Below are 19,244 nucleotides of genomic sequence, written 5' to 3'. Positions count from 1 at the left end.
AAAATATGGCGTCGGTACCTTAAGTACCCTTACCCAGAATGCACAGCTTGTAGACCACTCCCACCAGGCTGTTTCTGAGTAAAAGGGGTACCCAATACATTTCCAACACTTACAGGTGGTGACAGCGACACCCGCGGTCAAGTGGAAATTACAGAAGCCAGAACTTTAGCATAATTTGTCTGAACCAAACTGCAGCTTCAGACAAACTTACATTTACAAAAAAAAGACTAGCAACGGTATTAAAAATACCAGCGCTACAAGTATAAAGAGTTTAGTGAACAAAGGTAACAATATAAATTATTGTTAATAAGCTCAGATTTCTGAGTAGGTCCTTCACTGTGCACCCAATGGCATCCTCACCTGTAGGAGCCAACAATTCCTCCAGTCATATGAGACGTTGTTCAAAAAGTTTAAATAGATTTTATTGTGGTATCTATTTAGTGTACTATCTTGTTCCGTCCACTCCATGCATTGACCTGGTGGACATTGCCAACATGGTGTCATGAGGTCATGATCAGGTCAGAGTCATCTAATACCATTGATGAGGTGGGAGGTTCGGCCATGGATGAAGGTCAGTTGGCAGATGAGGACGGCCACGACGAGGGTGTAAATAGAAAATAATATCTTATTACCTCCTCTGCTGCCAGTTCCAGCAATGTCTCCTCTCTACTTGCCTCCCTCTTCATCTTTTCACCATAGACCACTCCATTTATGTATGAGATCCCCGCCTTGTAAGTCTTAATGCAGTTTTCCTGTTACAGCACTTGTACTGGAGTGGCTATATTGCTGTACAGCCCAATAGGTACCATAGTTAGATCTATTGACCTTAGTAATCAGCACTCAGTAACCGATATGGTCTGGTACACCTCCTATCTGGTATGACATACCCTCTCCCTGGTCTGACATGCCCCAATCTCTGGCCTTACATGCCCCCCTTTCTGGCCTGACATGCCCCAATCTCTGGCCTTACATGCCCCCTCTTTAGTCTGACGTCCCCCTCTCTGGTCTTACATGCCTCCTCTCTAGTCTGACATGTCCCCTTCTGGTCTGACATGCTTCCCCCACTGGTCTGACATGCCCCCCTTTTTAGTCTGAAGTCTCCCCCTCTGGTCTGACATGCCAACCCTCTAGTCTGACATCTCCCTCTCTGGTCTGACATGCCCCAATCTCTGGTCTTACATACCCCCCTCTCTAGCCTGACGTCTCCCCCTCTGGTCTGACATGCCCCCCTCTGGTCTGACATGCCCCCCTCTGGTCTTACATGCCCCCCTCTCTAGACTGACGTCCCCCCTCTGGTCTGACATGCCCCCGTCTCTAGTCTGACGTCTCATCCTCTGGTCTGACATGCAACCCCTCTAGTGTGACATGCCCCCTCACTAGTCTGACATGCCCCCCTCTCTGGTCTGACATGCCCCCCCTCTGGTCTGACATGCCCCCTCACAAGTCTGATGTGCCCCCCTCTCTGGTCTGACATGCCCCCTCCGGTCTTACATGCCCCAATCTCTGTTCTTACATGCTCTCCTCTATAGCCTGATGCCTCCCCCTCTGGTCTGACATGCCCTCCCTCTAATCTGACATGCCCCCTCTCTAGTCTGACATCTCCTCCTCTGGTCTGACATGCAACCCCCCCTCTAGTCTGACATGCCCCCCTCTCTGGTCTTACACGCACCCTCACTAGTCTGACGTGCCCCCCTCTCTGGTCTGACATGCCCCTCTCTCTGCTCTAACATGCCCCCCTCTCTGATCTGACATTCCCCACTCTCTGGTCTTACATGCCCCCTCACTAGTCTGACGTGCCCCCCTCTCTGATCTGACATGCCCCCCCCCCCCTCTGGTCTGACATGCCCCCCCTCTAGTCTGATGTGCCCACCCTCCGGTCTGACATGCCCTGATCTCTAGTCTAACATGCCCCCTTTCTGGAAGAACATGCCCTGATCTCTAGTCTAACATGCCCTCTTTCTGGAAGAACATGCCCTGATCTCTAGTCTATCATGCCCTCTTTCTGGTCTAACATGTCCCCCCCTTCTGGTCTAACATGCCCCCCTCTGGTCTAACATGCCCCAATCGCTGGTCTTACATGTCCTCCTCTCTAGTCTGATGTGCCCACCCTCTGGTCTGACACGCCCTGATCTCTGGTCTAACATGCCCCCTTTCTGGTCTGACTTGCCCTGATCTCTGGTTTAACATGCACCCTCTCTGGTCTGACATAACCCAATCTCTGGTATGGCATGCACCCCTCTCTGGTTTGACATGCTCCCCCTCTCTAGTCTGACGTCTCCTCCTCTCGTCTGACATGCAACCCCCCCTCTAGTCTGACATGCTCCCCCTCTCTGGTCTTACATGCCCCCTCTCTAGTCTGACGTCTCCTCCTCTCGTCTGACATGCAACCCCCCCTCTAGTCTGACATGCCCCCCCTCTCTGGTCTGACATGCCCCCCTCTCTGGTCTTACATGCCCCCTCACTAGTCTGACGTGCCCCCCTCTCTGGTCTGACATGCCCCTCTCTCTGCTCTAACATGCCCCCCTCTCTGATCTGACATTCCCCACTCTCTGGTCTTACATGCCCACTCTCTAGTCTGACATGCACCCTCCTGCTCTGACATGCCCTCCCCCTCTGGCCTGACATTCCCCCCTCTCTGGTCTGACATTCCCCACTCTCTGGTCTTACATGCCCCCTCACTAGTCTGACGTGCCCCCTTCTCTGGTCTAACATTCCCCCCCCCTTTGGTCTGACATGCCCTCCCCCTCTGGTCTGACATGCCCACCCTCTGGTCTGACACGCCCTAATCTCTGGTCTAACATGCCCCCTTTCTGGTCTGACTTGCCCCGATCTCTGGTTTAACATACCCCCTCTATGGTCTGACATACAGCAATCTTTGGTATGACATGCCCCACTCTCTGGTCTGACAAGCCTTCTCTCTTCTTCTACAATGTATGTCTTTGTGAGGCTCTTAGCCCTTGTACACACGATCGGAGATTCCGATGGAATGTGTCCGATCGGATCGTTTTGTCGGATATTCCGACTGTGTGTGGTCTGCATCGGACTGTTTCCGTCGGAATATCCGTCGGACCAAATTTTCCAACTTGCCGGAGATATTTTCCGACAAAATGCTCCGATCGTACATACTCCGATCATGTGTAGAGAATTTTGATCGGACCAAGTGCCACGCATGCTCAGATCAAATTCCTACATCAAAGCTATTGGCTACTAGCCTGAACGTAGTCCTGTCGTAAACGAAAGTACGTCATCACGTTCTGAACGATCGGATTTTCCGACAACTTTGTCCGACCGTGTGTATACAACAGTTTCGGACAAAATCCGACGGATTTGGTTGTCGGAATCTCCGATCGTGTGTACAAGGGCTTACTCAGCTGTGCCAGCACAGAGCACTGCAGTGTGAGGGAAAAAAAGAGCAGTATTTTATTTTTGGATAGAGTAGGGAAGGGTTAAACCCCATATCAGGTTATTTTTTTCCTGTCAGGATGTGGAGGGACTTGCCTTCACATTCTGTCCCAAAGACACAACAGGAAATGAGATGAAATCTCCATATTAGACTTTTGTCCCCGCCATGTTTGCCTCCATTGGATGAATTCCCCTCGTCTTTTGCTCTCCTGACAAATCAAAAATGTAGCATTCTCATTTCCTGTCTGTCTCGGTGATAATGGTCACCAAAGGATTGCAGCAGAAAAAGAACCAAAGATTTCGAGGGCAGCACCCATAGACATGCATCTGACACATGAATATAAAAAAAAAGAACTCTACATTTATTAATCACATCATATAAAAGTTTAAAAGCGTCAAATATGATGCACAATATTCTTTGACACACTACAAAGACTACTTATATATTTTTAATATAATTAGTGTTGCATTTCAACGGTAACAGATTGCGCTCGACGCGTTTCGTAGATAACGCCACTTCATCAGGATCAGCATTGAAAGGGGTACAAGACATCCATGCAAGTCCATTCAGCCCCTTCTATGGGCTCATTTCTATTCTATGGATCGGGAAAGGAGATGGTCTTCTCCAACACTACCATACTGCGAAAGCACAACAGTATCTCCTGACTACTGCTCCAGGAGCACACATGCAGGCTGTACACCAGCCTTTCTCAACCTTTTCAACACAGAGGAACCCTTGAAATAGTTCTCTGGTCTCGGGGAACCCCCTGCTAAAAATCTACAACTCATGATACAATAGTGTGATGGTCAGTGGGAAGAACGGTCCTTACACTTGTGGTCAGTGGGAAGAATTACCTCCTTACAGATAGTTAAAAAGATCAATGGTGTCAGTGGGAACTTATCTGAGAGGCAGAAATTGCCCAATGCTGAAGGAACCCCTAGCAACCTCTGGAGGAACCCTGGTTGAGAAACACTGCTGTAAACTGTCTCTTCGGCTGGGAAGCCACAGGTGCTGGCTATTACCACTAGCAACAGACAAAAAACAAGCTCTGGACTGCAGCACTCTTCAGAAGACCACTTTCTTTTATTGGAAAATCACATCACAGCTCAAACACAGCGAACAAGGAAAAATCGCTGACGTTTCGCACTAGCTGTAGTGCTTAATCATAGCCTATGAATAAGCACTACAGCTAGTGCGAAACGTCAGCAATTTTTCCTTGTTTGCTGTGTTTGAGCTGTGATGTGATTTTCCAATAAAAGAAAGTGGTCTTCTGAAGAGTGCTGCAGTCCAGAGCTTGTTTTTCATCTGTTACTTGTGACCACTATACTAAAATGAACAAATGGCCCTCCACAAAGTAAGGGCCACCTGAAATAGGAAATCCATGTGAAAATCAGAAAACAGAGCACCAAACATTCGTCTTAAGAGTCCATGATACTTTTTAGTGCTGATAACAATTTCACAACAGGAAGATAAAGGGTAGCCAATGTGGTTTCGGGGATCTCCCTTCACTGCTTCGGCCAATGTCTATGGACCTCCGTTCTTCTCTACGATGAAAGTAGATTCCTGCAGGGCAACTCCGGTGACTGTACAGTTTGTCTCTTGCCACTAGCCAGACAATGGCCATAAAACATTTACATATTTACAACAAGCAGTGAAGAAGTGTTGGAAACAATACTACAATATCCTTCCTCCCAAGAAGCATGAGGAGGTCAAAAGATGACTTTCAATGTGCCACCAAGGGAGCATACACTAATATATTAATAAAAAATAAAATAAAATCTTTATTACATAATTAAAAGTGGGCATCGAAATTTCTTTAAATTAAGTTTGGTTGCATATATAAAGTCGTGGATACTGAAGAAGCAAGATTACGAAACGCGCCGATCCATTATGCCAATCTACATACATGCACCAAACAACCACTTCCTGCCGGAAGGCCATCATATACGTGAAGTGGTGATATCTGGACGATGGGTGCAGCTACAGGCATCATCCATATATCTTATTTTTCAGCCAGCGATTCCCTATCTTGTAAAAGCCATCCTAGCAGCACATGAGCCACTGGACTGCTTTCACAGGCAGCGAGAGGAGGCAGCACCCCCCCCCCCCCCTCCATGCCTCTCCGGGATCTCCAGTGCGATCAGGAACATGGAGACAGGTCCGGCGGTGGCCCGCATGGTCCCTGGCCAGCTCTATATTCCTGGGAGGCCGGAAGGGACGTCATGACGTCACTTCGGGCGCTGGAAAATGTAAACACTGCTAGTTTGTTACCCTGGAAAGCAGAGATCTGTTTTTTGTTCGTTTTTTTGTTTTTTATCTCAGGCCTTCCAGGGTAGAGGACATAACTGAGATCTTATAGACCCCAGATGTATCCATAAAGAGGACCTGTCACACCTTATTTCTATTAAAAGGGATGAAAATAATAATAAAAAAAAAACGAAAGAAACTGTATGAAAATAAAGTGCGCACGCAGAAGCAATCGCATACGTAGGCCGCATATGCATATGTAAACGACGTTCGGACCACACACGTGAGGTATCACCGCGATCGTTAGAGCGAGAGCAATAATTCTAGCCCTAGACCTCCTCTGTAACTCTAAACTGGTAACCTGTAAAAAAAAAAAAAAAAAAAAGTAAAGCGTCACCTAGGGATATTTTTAAGTACCGTCGTTTTGCACCATTCCACGAATGTGCGCAATTCTAATATGTGACGTGTTAGTTATCTAGTTATACGGCTGAACATCATCTTTATATTTTACCAAAAAATTGGGTTATCTACAGTGTTTTTTTAATAATTAAATTAATATTCATTCAAGTGTATTTTTTCCTCCAAAAAAATAGCCGCGCAAATATTGTGTGACATAAAAAATTGTAACGACTGCCATTTTTTTCTCTAGAGCCTCTGCTAAAATGTGTATATATATATATATGTATGTATAACTAAAATATAATGTTTGGGGTTCTAAGTGATTTTCTAGCAAAAAATACAGATTTATACTCAGAAAGTCTCAGAAAAGGCCTGGTCTTCTCCTCCTGCTTCTTGGGAGGAAGGATATTGTAGTATTTTTAGTTAAGGGATGGTGTCCAAAGAAATATTACATGGAGATCCCACCAATAGTATACTAAGTGTTGAAACAATCCCTCATTGACCCTCTGTAGATATGGGCACTGCGAAACAATTCATCCTCAAATATCACAGTAGAAGTTATGACCTAATTTAAGTCAGGTCTTATCATGCTGCTCTCCCCTCTTCCCATGCACTAGATCTGTCCAAACATTAGATATGTGAAGGCTGCACAGCTGCCATATCCTTGCTGGCAGGAAATACAAAAGCGAAAATGAAAGTGAAAGGGTTCCTGCTCTGAGGATAAATGGCTCCACAGCGACAGAGATCAGCATGTTTTTTTTTTTTTAGGCTATTTTTGCTTGATGGAAATATGTAAATACACTATATTATCAAAAGTATTGGGACACCTGCCTCCAACATTAGAGTGGAGATTGCAAGCCAGGCCTTCTCGTCCAAAACATCAGTGCCTGACCTCACAAATGCGCTTCTGGAAGAATGGTCAAACATTCCCATAGACACCCTCCTAAACCTTGTGGACGGCCTTCCCAGAAGAGTTGAAGCTGTTATAGCTGCAAAGGGCGGGGGCCAACTCAATATTGAACCCTACAGACTAAGAATGGGATGCCATTAAAGTTCATGTGTGTGTAAAGACAGGCGTCCCAATACTTTTGGTTATATATTAAAAAAAAAAAAAGATGTTTGGGGGTTCTAAGTAATTTTCTACCAACAAATACTGTCAGAAAAGGCCTGGTCTTCTCCTGCTTCTTGAGAGGAAGTAAATTTTAGTATTGGTAGTTAAGGGATGGTGCCCAAAGAAATATTACAGGAAGATTCCACCAACAGTATACTAAGTGGTGAAACACTTGCTCACTGACCTCTGTATATGTGTGCACTGTGAAACAACTCATCTTCAAAAAAAATAAAAAATCACACTAGACGTGATGACGTCACAATGCTGATCTCCCCTCTTCCTGTACATTAGAAATTAGAAAGCTGCATAGCTGCCGAATCATTGCTTCTTTGCTGGAAGGAAATAGGAAAATAAAATTGAAAGTGTTTCTGCTGTGGCCTTTGAGGATGAATTGCTCCACAGCGCCCGCAGCTGCAGAGATCAGCATGTTTTTTGTTTGTTTTTTCTTTTCTTAAGGTGATTTTTGCTTGATCAGAATATGTAAATATGTGAATGCCTACAGCCTGGCCATGGTTGACCTTTCAGATATACCCTGTTTCCCCGAAAATAAGACCTAGCGTGATTGTCTGTGATGGCTGCAATATAAGCCCTAGCCCCCAAATAAGCCCTAGTTAAAGTCCTTATAGGTCTTATTTTCAGGGTAGGGCTTATTTTCGGGGAAACAGGGTAGGGCTTATTTGGGGGGGTAGGGCTTATATTGCAGCCATCACCGACAATCACGTTAGGTCTTATTTTCGGGGAAACAGGGTAGTTAGTTTAATGATGTGTATATTGCCGCTGCTCCAGGTAAGCCGGTACATCAGACTCCTTCTCTGACGCAATGCGGGGGGGGGGGGGGGGGGGCGCAAGCCCAGTTCGCCACTGTGTCACTTTTTCGAGAGAGCACTGGAGGGTTAACCGTGTGAACCGTCCATCCCTCCTCCACCAATGCATATGTGGTGCTTTTATGTACTTTTGATTATACAATAAAGCATTCTTCCCGAATTTCCATGGGTGTGGAGCCGTCTGGATTATTATTATTTTTTTTTCTGGAGTTAATTTAGTTAAGTTAGTCTTCCAACCACAAGTTCGTGTCCTTCTACCTCCTAAATTGTAATGTCCACCTAAAAGGGTCCTCGTTTCTTCTTTTTACACCCTGTGATGGAGTATGAATCCCTAACAGAGGAGACGAATATCAAGAGACTGGGAACACCAAAAACTCTAGGGTGGGTGGGGACAGACCTAGGGTTCCTAAGCCTATAACGATGAAGTCTAGCAGAAGCCTAGCTATAGGTATAACGTCAAACCTAACGATGTTCTCATCTTCGTCATGCTATTGTTCTATGGCCAGAAGAATTCAATCAGCTAAACCGGTCCACCATTCATCAATGGTCACCATAAATCGGTCTCCGGCATCAATGGTCACCATAAACCGGTCTATCGTCATCAATGGTCACCATAAACCGGTCTACCGTCATCAATGGTCACCATAAACCGGTCTACCGTCATCAATGGTCACCATAAACCGGTCTACCGTCATCAATGGTCACCATAAACCGGTCTCCGTCATCAATGGTCACCATGAACCGGTCTCCGTCATCAATGGTCACCATGAACCGGTCTACCGTCATCAATGGTCACCATGAACCGGTCTACCGTCATCAATGGTCACCATGAACCGGTCTCCGTCATCAATAGTCACCATGAACCGGTCTCCGTCATCAATGGTCACCATGAACCGGTCTACCGTCATCAATGGTCACCATGAACCGGTCTACCGTCATCAATGGTCACCATGAACCGGTCTACCGTCATCAATGGTCACCATAAACAGGTCTATCGTCATCAATGGTCACCATAAACCGGTCTATCGTCATCAATGGTCACCATAAACCGGTCTATCGTCATCAATGGTCACCATAAACCGGTCTATCGTCATCAATGGTCACCATAAACCGGTCTCCGTCATCAATGGTCACCATGAACCGGTCTACCGTCATCAATGGTCACCATGAACAGGTCTACCGTCATCAATGGTCACCATGAACCGGTCTACCGTCATCAATGGTCACCATAAACCGGTCTACCGTCATCAATGGTCACCATAAACCGGTCTATCGTCATCAATGGTCACCATAAACCGGTCTACCGTCATCAATGGTCACCATAAACCGGTCTATCGTCATCAATGGTCACCATAAACCGGTCTATCGTCATCAAATGGTCACCATAAACCGGTCTACCGTCATCAATGGTCACCATAAACCGATCTACCGTCATCAATGGTCACCATAAACCAGTCTATCGTCATCAATGGTCACCATAAACCAGTCTATCATCATCAATGGTCACCATAAACCGGTCTACCGTCATCAATGGTCACCACAAACCAGTCTATCGTTATCAATGGTCACCATAAACCAGTCTATCGTCATCAATGGTCACCATAAACCGGTCTACCGTCATCAATGGTCACCATAAACCGATCTCCGGCATCAATGGCCATTTTTTTTCTGATGTATAATTAGATTTTCTTTCCTTGTGTAACACTTTCCACACTCCGGACAGGAAAAGGGGTGCTCGCCCGTGTGACTCCTCTGGTGCCTAAGCAGGTCCGCCTTATGTATAAAGCATTTCCTGCACTGCGGACAGGTAAACGGCTTCTCCCCGGTGTGGATCTTCAGATGCTTGTTGAGGTTTCCCTTTTGCGAGAAACGTTTGCCGCATTCAGGACACGAGAAGGGCTTCTCGCCGGTGTGGCCTCTCTGGTGGAGGATCAGTTCGCATTTCAGCTTGAACGAATATTCACACTCGGAACACGGATAAGGGTACTTGCCCAGGTGGCACCTCTGGTGCCAAATCAGGTGTTTTTCCTTAACGAAACCTTTCCCACACTCTGGGCAGAAAAACTGCTTCTCCCCCGTGTGGAGGTGGAGGTGTTTACTGAGGCTGGCTTTCTGCGAGTAACATCTCCCGCACTCGGGACACGAAAAGGGCTTCTCGCCGGTGTGTGATCTCTTGTGGATAACCAGTTGCGATTTCGCTATGAACGATTTATCGCACTCTGAGCAGGAGAAAACCTTCTCGCCGGTGTGATCTCTCTGGTGTACGCGAAGGTCAGACTTAGTTGTAAAAGCTTTCCCGCACTCGGGACACGACAATGAACCGCTGTGTATATAAAACTTCTGATGTCGGGCCAGGCACATTCTTTGTTTGAAGCTTTTACCGCACTCCAGACAGGTAAATGGACGCTCCGATGTGTGGGTGCGCTGGTGATTGATGAGCGTGCTTTTCCGTAAGAAACGCTTTCCGCATTGTTGACAGGAAAATGGCATTTCGCCCGTGTGCACTCTATGGTGTACAAGGAGGGCATATTTCTGTGTAAACCCTTTCCCGCACTTCGAACACAAATAAGGCCTTTCCCCGGTGTGAGCTCTGAAGTGTTTGAGAAGCTCGGACTTCATTCCAAAAGATTTCCCACATTCTGGACAAAAATATGGCCGCTCTCCGGTGTGACGTCTTTGGTGTCTAAGAAGCTCTGGTTTTAATGTAAAACCCTTCCCACACGGATGCTCCCCGTTATGTCCTCTGTGATGTTTAATAAGATCCGTTTTCTTCCTAAACCATTTATCACATTCAGAACATTTGAAATTCTTGTTGCCTTTGTACACAACTGTATGTGATTTTTTAGAAGACATTTCTATAGGCTTAGAGGAATCTTGCCCTGGAGATGATGTAGGAGTTCCCTCTGAGGTGTCCCAGGCATTGGATCGATCTGTTGAAAGGGAATATCTTAATCATAAATAAAGCATGTTTATTTTTTCCTTTTTTGCAGTGAGGTGTCATGTATGTTAAAAATGTGAAGTTACTTTCAGAAATGGAGATGGACCTTTCATATGGTGTACAGCTTCTCCACCTCATTTGTTGAGAACATGACGTTATACTTAGGAATGGAGATGGACCTTTCATATGGTGTACAGTATCTCCTCCTCATTTGTTGGGAACATGACGTTATATTGAGGAATGGAGATGGACCTTTCATATGGTGTACAGTATCTCCTCCTCATTTGTTGGGAACATGACGTTATATTGAGGAATGGAGATGGACCTTTCATATGGTGTACAGTATCTCCTCCTCATTTGTTGGGAACATGACGTTATATTGAGGAATGGAGATGGACCTTTCATATGGTGTACAGTATCTCCTCCTCATTTGTTGGGAACATGACGTTATATTGAGGAATGGAGATGGACCTTTCATATGGTGTACAGTATCTCCTCCTCATTTGTTGGGAACATGACGTCATATTGAGGAATGGAGATGGACCTTTCATAAGGTGGACAGCATCTCCTCATTTGTTGGGAACATGACGTTATATTGAGGAATGGAGATGGACCTTTCATATGGTGTACAGTATCTCCTCCTCATTTGTTGGGAACATGACGTTATATTGAGGAATGGAGATGGACCTTTCATATGATGTACAGTATCTCCTCCTCATTTGTTGGGAATATGACGTTATATTGAGGAATGGAGATGGACCTTTCATATGGTGTACAGTATCTCCTCCTCATTTGTTGGGAACATGACGTTATATTGAGGAATGGAGATGGACCTTTCATATGGTGTACAGTATCTCCTCCTCATTTGTTGGGAACATGACATTATATTGAGGAATGGAGATGGACCTTTCATATGGTGTACAGTATCTCCTCCTCATTTGTTGGGAACATGACGTTATATTGAGGAATGGAGATGGACCTTTCATATGGTGTACAGTATCTCCTCCTCATTCGTTGGGAACATGACGTTATATTGAGGAATGGAGATGGATCTTTCATATGGTGTAAAGTATCTCCTCCTCATTGGAAAATCAGAACATATTAAACATGAATAAGTAGAGTGAAAATTTTGGCTGCTTCTGAATATAATGCTTATGTCTTACATGTGCTACTATGTAGAAAAGATTCCTCCTCTTCTTCTTTAATTTCAACTTTTATATCAATCTGTTTTTCATCCTAAATCAGAGAAAGACAAATAACGTATTACTGAACAATACAGAAACGCATTACATTTTCTTAGTTTGAGGTCAATTTTCAACTCTTGATGCTCAGTCCCACCTACCTGATGATGGTGGGGGATGGTGAGATCTTCCTGTGCGGAATCCCGGGAATACAGAGGACGGGGACATCTCTCTGGTGGGTTCCCATTACTGGATCCATCTGTAGGAAACACACACACTGACTGAATACATTGTTTCTATGTGTTTATCAGATGATGGGGGATCTAGGTGGAGCCTCCGTACTGCTCTCTCCTTTACAATAAAGTCTCCTCTTACCCGGTGATGTGAGGGGCGGCTGATTGTCCATCATGACGTCCTTGTAGAGATCCTTGTGTCCTTCTAAATACTCCCACTCCTCCATGGAGAAAGAGTCAAGATGCCCTTCTGAATCCTCCGACTCCTCTGTGTCATCATTCTCATCTATTTCATCGTTAGCTTCTTCTTTAACAATAATATTCAAATCAGTCAGGCTTCCACTCTGAATGTCAAAGAAAAAAATATAATAGTAACATAGAAGCAGTTGCAGGGCCTGCACCACAGATGGCATTGCTTGTTAAGCTTCTACCTGGGGGTGCTGTGGTATATGGTGGTCTTCCATCATGATGTCCTTGTAGAGATCCTTGTGTCCTTCTAAATACTCCCACTCCTCCATGGAGAAATAGACAGTGACATCCTGACACCTTATAGGAACCTGACACACACAATGATACAGTCACCATCCAGACACATCCCTTGTCTGTTACTGGATAATGTCCCAGAATTCCCAGAATCCTCCTCACCTCTCCTGTCAGCAGCTCCATCATCTTCTTGGTGACTTCTAGAATCATTTTGGTGTTTCCCTCTGTTCTCAGTGAGGGAAGAGGAGACATTGTGATGTTGGGTGGCCCATGGGACCGACTGGTAGGTGTGAAAGCCTCATTAAATGTCTTCTTTACTACTTCATAATCCTATGTTAAAAGAGACCATAAACATGAGCATTGCTTACAGTCTCATAGTATTGTTACCTCTGTAGTTAGATATATCTGCAATTTACAGTGTGATGTTATGTGACCTCCCAGAATCCTCCTCACCTCTCCAGTCAGGTCCGTGTTTTATTAATAGAGATAAGAGTGATGTCACGTGACCTCCCAGAATCCTCCTCACCTCTCAGGTCAGGTCTGTGTTTTATTAATAGAGATAAGAGTGATGTCATGTGACCTCCCAGAATCCTCCTCACCTCTCCGGTCAGGTCTGTGTTTTATTAATAGAGATAAGAGTGATGTCACGTGACCTCCCAGAATCCTCCTCACCTCTCAGGTCAGGTCTGTGTTTTATTAATAGAGATAAGAGTGATGTCATGTGACCTCCCAGAATCCTCCTCACCTCTCCGGTCAGGTCTGTGTTTTATTAATAGAGATAAGAGTGATGTCATGTGACCTCCCAGAATCCTCCTCACCTCTCAGGTCAGGTCTGTGTTTTATTAATAGAGATAAGAGTGATGTCATGTGACCTCCCAGAATCCTCCTCGCCTCTCCAGTCAGGTCTGTGTTTTATTAATAGAGATAAGAGTGACGTCATGTGACCTCCCAGAATCCTCCTCACCTCTCAGGTCAGGTCTGTGTTTTATTAATAGAGATAAGAGTGATGTCATGTGACCTCCCAGAATCCTCCTCGCCTCTCCAGTCAGGTCTGTGTTTTATTAATAGAGATAAGAGTGATGTCATGTGACCTCCCAGAATCCTCCTCACCTCTCCGGTCAGCAGGTAGATGATCTCCAGGGTGAGGTCCAATATCCTCTTGGCCACGTGACTCTTGCCCATCTTGTGGTCACTTAGTCCATAAGGATATTTTTCCACGGTTGCCTTATTCTCAGTTTCTGAGTTGTTCTCTTCCTAGAGCCTACCCAATCAAAAAAAATCAAAAAAATAAATCATATGGGAGTTACATAATACATACGTAAAACAGCCACCACCACCGCCATGATGTTCATGAATTACAAATGGTTTCTATAGACTAAAACCTACAGGACGACATGCTAAGTTAAAGAATCATGAACTCTACCCAAAACCATTTAATTTTAGAAGGATTCCAGACCCACCTAGCTCAACCTTGGACAAGTTAAGTGTGTGATTATGGGGGGGGGGTTAGGGGGACATTAGAGTGTAAGCTCCTCTGGTACCAAGACTGATGTGACTGGCTCATTGTTCTCTGTACAGAACTATGGTATATGTTAGAGCTATAGAAAGGAATAGGATAAATCTACTTTTTTATAAGTGGGATGATGCATTTTAGTAATAAAAGACATCACAGTGACTATGGAGGAAGAGGATGGACATGACGGGGGGAGGGGGTTACTGGGTGTAAATATAAAATAAAATCTTCTTACCTCCTCTGCTGCCAGTTCCAGGAATGTCTCCTCTCTACTTCCTCCCGGCTCACCTTTAACCCGGAACTTCCTGTTTTGTATGTGACATCACTTCCTGTTAAATAGCCCCCTAGTGGAGAATATAGGAACTGGCAGACTTTGGTCACTTGGTCGTAGTACATGCTCCCATTATGTTGAGCCCTTTCAGCTCAGTTTTGATAGCGGTGATACAAATTTGTAAACTTGATATTTTATTAATGCAGCTGAGTACTCTTCACGATCCTCTTTTACAGTTGTTTCTTTTGGCAAGCTTTCAGGGGGTCTCGAATCTCCTTCTTCTAGGTCCAAGCAGTGCAGATACCTGGAGATCTAGATAAACTTAGCTTTCCTTCACTGGCCCCCTTCCTTCTACAGCGCCAACATCTTCTGCTGCGTGTCAGTCTTCGGCCAGCTTGGGCTTCAGCCATTTCCATTGCCCAGCCTGAGCTTCAGCATAGCTCCCAACTGTTTTGAGGGGCTATCCCTGATTTGGAGCAATGTCCTTCTATCCCTCTTTCCCCCTCATTTTGGTCTGATCTATATACTTGTATATAAAATGTACTTTTTATCTATCAAAAAGTGTTTCCCAGAGCTAAACCTTTCACCAAATTTCTAAATTGCTTCATTAGTGCTTTTTAAAAGCCAATATAAAGGAATAGTAGTGGTAAAAAAAAAAGTCCTTGTGGATTTAATTAACCTTTCTTTTGGTCAATTCTCCTTTACGAGGGTGTGGAAGGGGATGTGTCCTATGCCTCCATACATTTGTTAGTAGGTGTCCCTCATTCCCATCTCAAAATGTTGGGAGGTATGGCTTCAGGTATTTTGATTCGCCAGCCTGGGAGTCAGCCATCTCCATTAGCTAGCCTAGGTGTCAGACATCTCCATAGGCCAGCCTGCGCGTCAGCCATCTCTATTGGCCAACCTGGGTGTCAGCCATCTCCATGGGCCAGCCTGGACATCAGCCATCTCTATTGGCCAGCCTGGGTGTCAGCCATCTCCATGGGCCAGCCTGGACGTCAGCCATCTCTATTGGCCAGCCTGGGTGTCAGCCATCTCCATGGACCAGCCTGGGCATCAGCCATCTCCATGGGCCAGCCTGGGCATCAGCCATCTCTATTGGCCAGCCTGGGTGTCAGCCATCTCCATGGGCCAGCCTGGACGTCAGCCATCTCTATTGGCCAGCCTGGGTGTCAGCCATCTCCATGGGCCAGCCTGGGCGTCAGCCATCTCCATGGGCCAGCCTGGGTGTCTGACATCTCCATGGGCCAGCCTGGACATCAGCCATCTCTATGCGCCAGCCTGGGCATCAGCCATCTCCATGGGCCAGCCTGGGTGTCAGCCATCTGCATGGGCCAGCCTAGGTGTCAGCCATCCCCATGGGGAGTCAGCCATCTCCATTGGCCAGCCTGCCATCAGCCATCTCCATGGGCCAGCCTGGACATCAGCCACCTCCATGGGCCAGCCTGGACGTCAGCCACCCCAATGGGCCAGCCTGGACGTCAGCCAAATCCATTTGCCAGCCTGGGCATCAGGCAAATCCATGGGCCAGTCTGGGCATCAGCCAAATCCATGGGCCAGCCTGGGCGTCAGCTAAATCCATGGGCCAGCCTGGGCGTCAGCCATCTCCATGGGCCAGCCTGGGCTTTGGCAATTTACATTGGTCAGCCCGAGATGACATCACTCCTGCATATGGGTCAGTCATCCCAGCACACAAGGACTGTACTGGAGATATAAGCTGAATTGCACATGTGAAGTTCAGTTTACGTACTGGAGAATGCTGAGAGCAGGCAGGTCGGTGTATTTTATTGTAAAAGAAGTACTGCATGTCTCTTCTGCAACAAAGATCCAGTGACGGCGAAATGTTAGTTCCGTTATAAGACGAATGATTTTGAGAAAGATTTGTGTATCAATACTGCTTGGACTTAGAAGATGGAGGAATAAAACGCACGATGGAGAGTACTCTACTGTGTTGGTGCAAGTATACTAATATGAAAAGATATGAACTTTAACCCTTTACTCTCCCCCTCCCATTCATTGTACATGAATCCTATACTGCCTTTAACCATACACTCTCTATAGATTGGGGGCAGTGCCAGAATTCAAGATTAGTGTCATTTTCTTGTAGCCGGGTCATGCTTTGAGAACCTTCTATTCAGTGTACATTAACGATACTGAATCCTCTGGCTTCATAACATATATATTTCTCTTAATGATATATCTGCAATAAGGACCCCACATGACTGGTACAGCCAGGGATAATGAGCTTGATAATCTGACCTTAGAGCTTCAACCAATCCAGCAAGTTTTATGCCTTGTGTTCTTATCTGGACATCGACCTTCCCAAGAACTCATTCAAATATTATAACCTAAAGTTGGTCCTCCTTTTTCTGTTATAACAGTCTGTAGCCCACTGGGATGGTTTTTCCATTGTTTGTGGGATTTCTTATCATTGATGAGGCTGACCGTGGTGTTTGGTTTTCTGAAGAGTTGACATAAGTGGTGACAACCTTGGATACTTCAGGATGGGGAAACTTATGCTGCTGAGATAATTCCCAGCTCATGGGAGGTGAACTTTGACCTTTTTTTCTTGGGTGCGTGATCCACCTACTACGGCGAGAGGCAAGCTTCAATGATGGTGCCTTCGCTGAACTCTGCAGGATGATACTAATGTACATCTCTGTTCGGTGAGAAGTGCTGTCCAGATAGGTATGCCTGTACAGTGGTGTGAAGGTTCTCAGAATAAAATTGGAGGAAAAGGGAGCTACATTTGGATCTCAGTTTGAAATTTATCAGCAGGTTTTTCCCCCAAACAAGGAGTGGAGGTGAGGTCAGCAGAGGCATCCATAATGAAAGAGATGCCATCTTGTTAGGTACCATGACACACTAGCTTTGAAGAAATGACTCCCATAGAACAATTGTTTGAAGAAACAATGCTCAAGCATCTCCTTTCAATATGGACACCTCTTCTGACATCACCTCTAGTCCTTCATTGGGATAAAATCTTGTAGGTTAGATGTGGCCTATGTGCCATAGTTTGGAGACACCATGCTCTCTACTGCAACCCTGGAACTAGTCCCCTTAACATTGTCTGTGAATGTTTACATTTATCCAGGTCATGGTAGAGCTGGCAATAGTTAGTCACATTCAACTGAACTTCAACGGTCAGCTCCAATGAGTGTTCCTCACTAGAAATTAAAGCGGGATTCCACCCTAAAGTGGAACCTCCGCTGATCGGAACCCCCCCCCCCTCCGGTGTCACAATTGACACCTTTCAGGGGGGAGGGGGGTGGAGATACCTGTCAAAGACAGGCATTTTCACCCACTTCCGGGCATAGACTCCCGTGGGAGTCTACGCCATTTCCTGCCCTGCCGCGCTGTCTGCTGGGACACACACGGGTCCCAGTGACAGCGTGGAGATTTCCTATTGCGCGGCGCGGCTCGCGCATGCGCAGTAGGGAACCGGGAAGTGAAGCCGATTCGCTTCACTTCCTGATTCCCTCACCTAGAATGGCGGCGGCAGCAGCCGAGGCCCAAGCGGTCGATCGGCCTCGGCTGCTGGCATCGCTGGAACCCGGGACAGGTGAGTGTCCATTTATTAAAAGTCAGCAGCTGTAGTATTTATAAACAAGGGTGAACAGCGGCGCTAGATATGGTGATAACATAAAATTATATAACAACTGGAATATAGGTATACATAAAACGTGTGTGAATAAGCACACATGATATTAAAACATTTGTTTAAAACATAATGTCCATAAATGATCCGAGATCTTGTATGATTAGCACCTGGAGGCAGCTCCCTTAGAGTGAAGCGATGAGCTCTGTGTAGAAATGGGAACAGAGGGGCGCCAGACTGAGTGCAGTATAAATCATATATTTAATAAAAACAAGTAGTAACTCACAGGTTAAATTAGATGAGTTCAGTATGCAGTGAAAATCGCCAGTCCTGGAGTCTCATAAATGTCTTCCCTTTGCAGCCTGGGGCACTGGTGTGATCTTACAGGGATCCAGAAAATGCTGGGAACCAGGAGGCAGGAAACAAGAAGCAGCTGGTCGTGACTTCACAGGAACAGGAAGTGTGATTATTCACAGTGGCAAGGAATGGTAATGCATTTCGAAGCTACAGCTTCTTCATCAGACCATCCTGGTCTGATGAAGAAGCTGTAGCTTCGAAATGCATTACCATTCCTTGCCACTGTGAATAATCACACTTCCTGTTCCTGTGAAGTCACGACCAGCTGCTTCTTGTTTCCTGCCTCCTGGTTCCCAGCATTTTCTGGATCCCTGTAAGATCACACCAGTGCCCCAGGCTGCAAAGGGAAGACATTTATGAGACTCCAGGACTGGCGATTTTCACTGCATACTGAACTCATCTAATTTAACCTGTGAGTTACTACTTGTTTTTATTAAATATATGATTTATACTGCACTCAGTCTGGCGCCCCTCTGTTCCCATTCCCACAGCTGTAGTATTTATAGCTGCTGGCTTTTAATATTTTTTTTTTGGCGGAATCCCTCTTTAAGAAGTAGCTTGGGTAAGCTATGAAACTTCAACATCACAAAATAGCTGAATGTGACTATAAGGGCATGGGAACGCTACAGCAGAAGATGAGTGGGAACAAAAGAGGGAGGACTGAGCAGCAGAGGATCAGCAGAGCT

At 45.7% G+C, this 19,244-nt stretch overlaps 1 protein-coding gene across 2 annotated transcripts in view; it reads right to left on the bottom strand.

The window, feature by feature from the left end:
* Positions 1-14,641, bottom strand: part of LOC143955583 (uncharacterized) — a 44,434-nt gene extending 29,793 nt beyond the window's left edge. Inside the window, exons 1-8 of one of the 2 annotated variants that reach the window (XM_077465666.1) lie at positions 14,568-14,641; positions 13,930-14,080; positions 12,982-13,149; positions 12,768-12,893; positions 12,479-12,680; positions 12,265-12,362; positions 12,086-12,158; positions 4,670-10,914 (exon numbers count right to left, since the gene is read on the bottom strand). In XM_077465666.1, the coding sequence (XP_077321792.1) occupies positions 9,635-10,914; positions 12,086-12,158; positions 12,265-12,362; positions 12,479-12,680; positions 12,768-12,893; positions 12,982-13,149; positions 13,930-14,001 (2,019 nt within the window). In that variant the 5' untranslated portion in view covers positions 14,002-14,080; positions 14,568-14,641 and the 3' untranslated portion in view covers positions 4,670-9,634. Of the gene's footprint in view, positions 1-4,669; positions 10,915-12,085; positions 12,159-12,264; positions 12,363-12,478; positions 12,681-12,767; positions 12,894-12,981; positions 13,150-13,929; positions 14,081-14,567 lie in introns of those variants that run through there. The other variant, XM_077465665.1, reaches the window with a different exon arrangement.
* Positions 14,642-19,244: the final 4,603 nt, after the last annotated feature.

Source organism: Lithobates pipiens, unplaced genomic scaffold, assembly GCF_037356315.1.
Source record: "Lithobates pipiens isolate NorthernLeopardFrog02 unplaced genomic scaffold, aLitPip1_a1.2 Scaffold_35, whole genome shotgun sequence".
Classification (NCBI taxonomy): Eukaryota; Metazoa; Chordata; class Amphibia; order Anura; family Ranidae; genus Lithobates; species Lithobates pipiens.
This window is presented reverse-complemented; position numbering and strand designations above follow the sequence as displayed.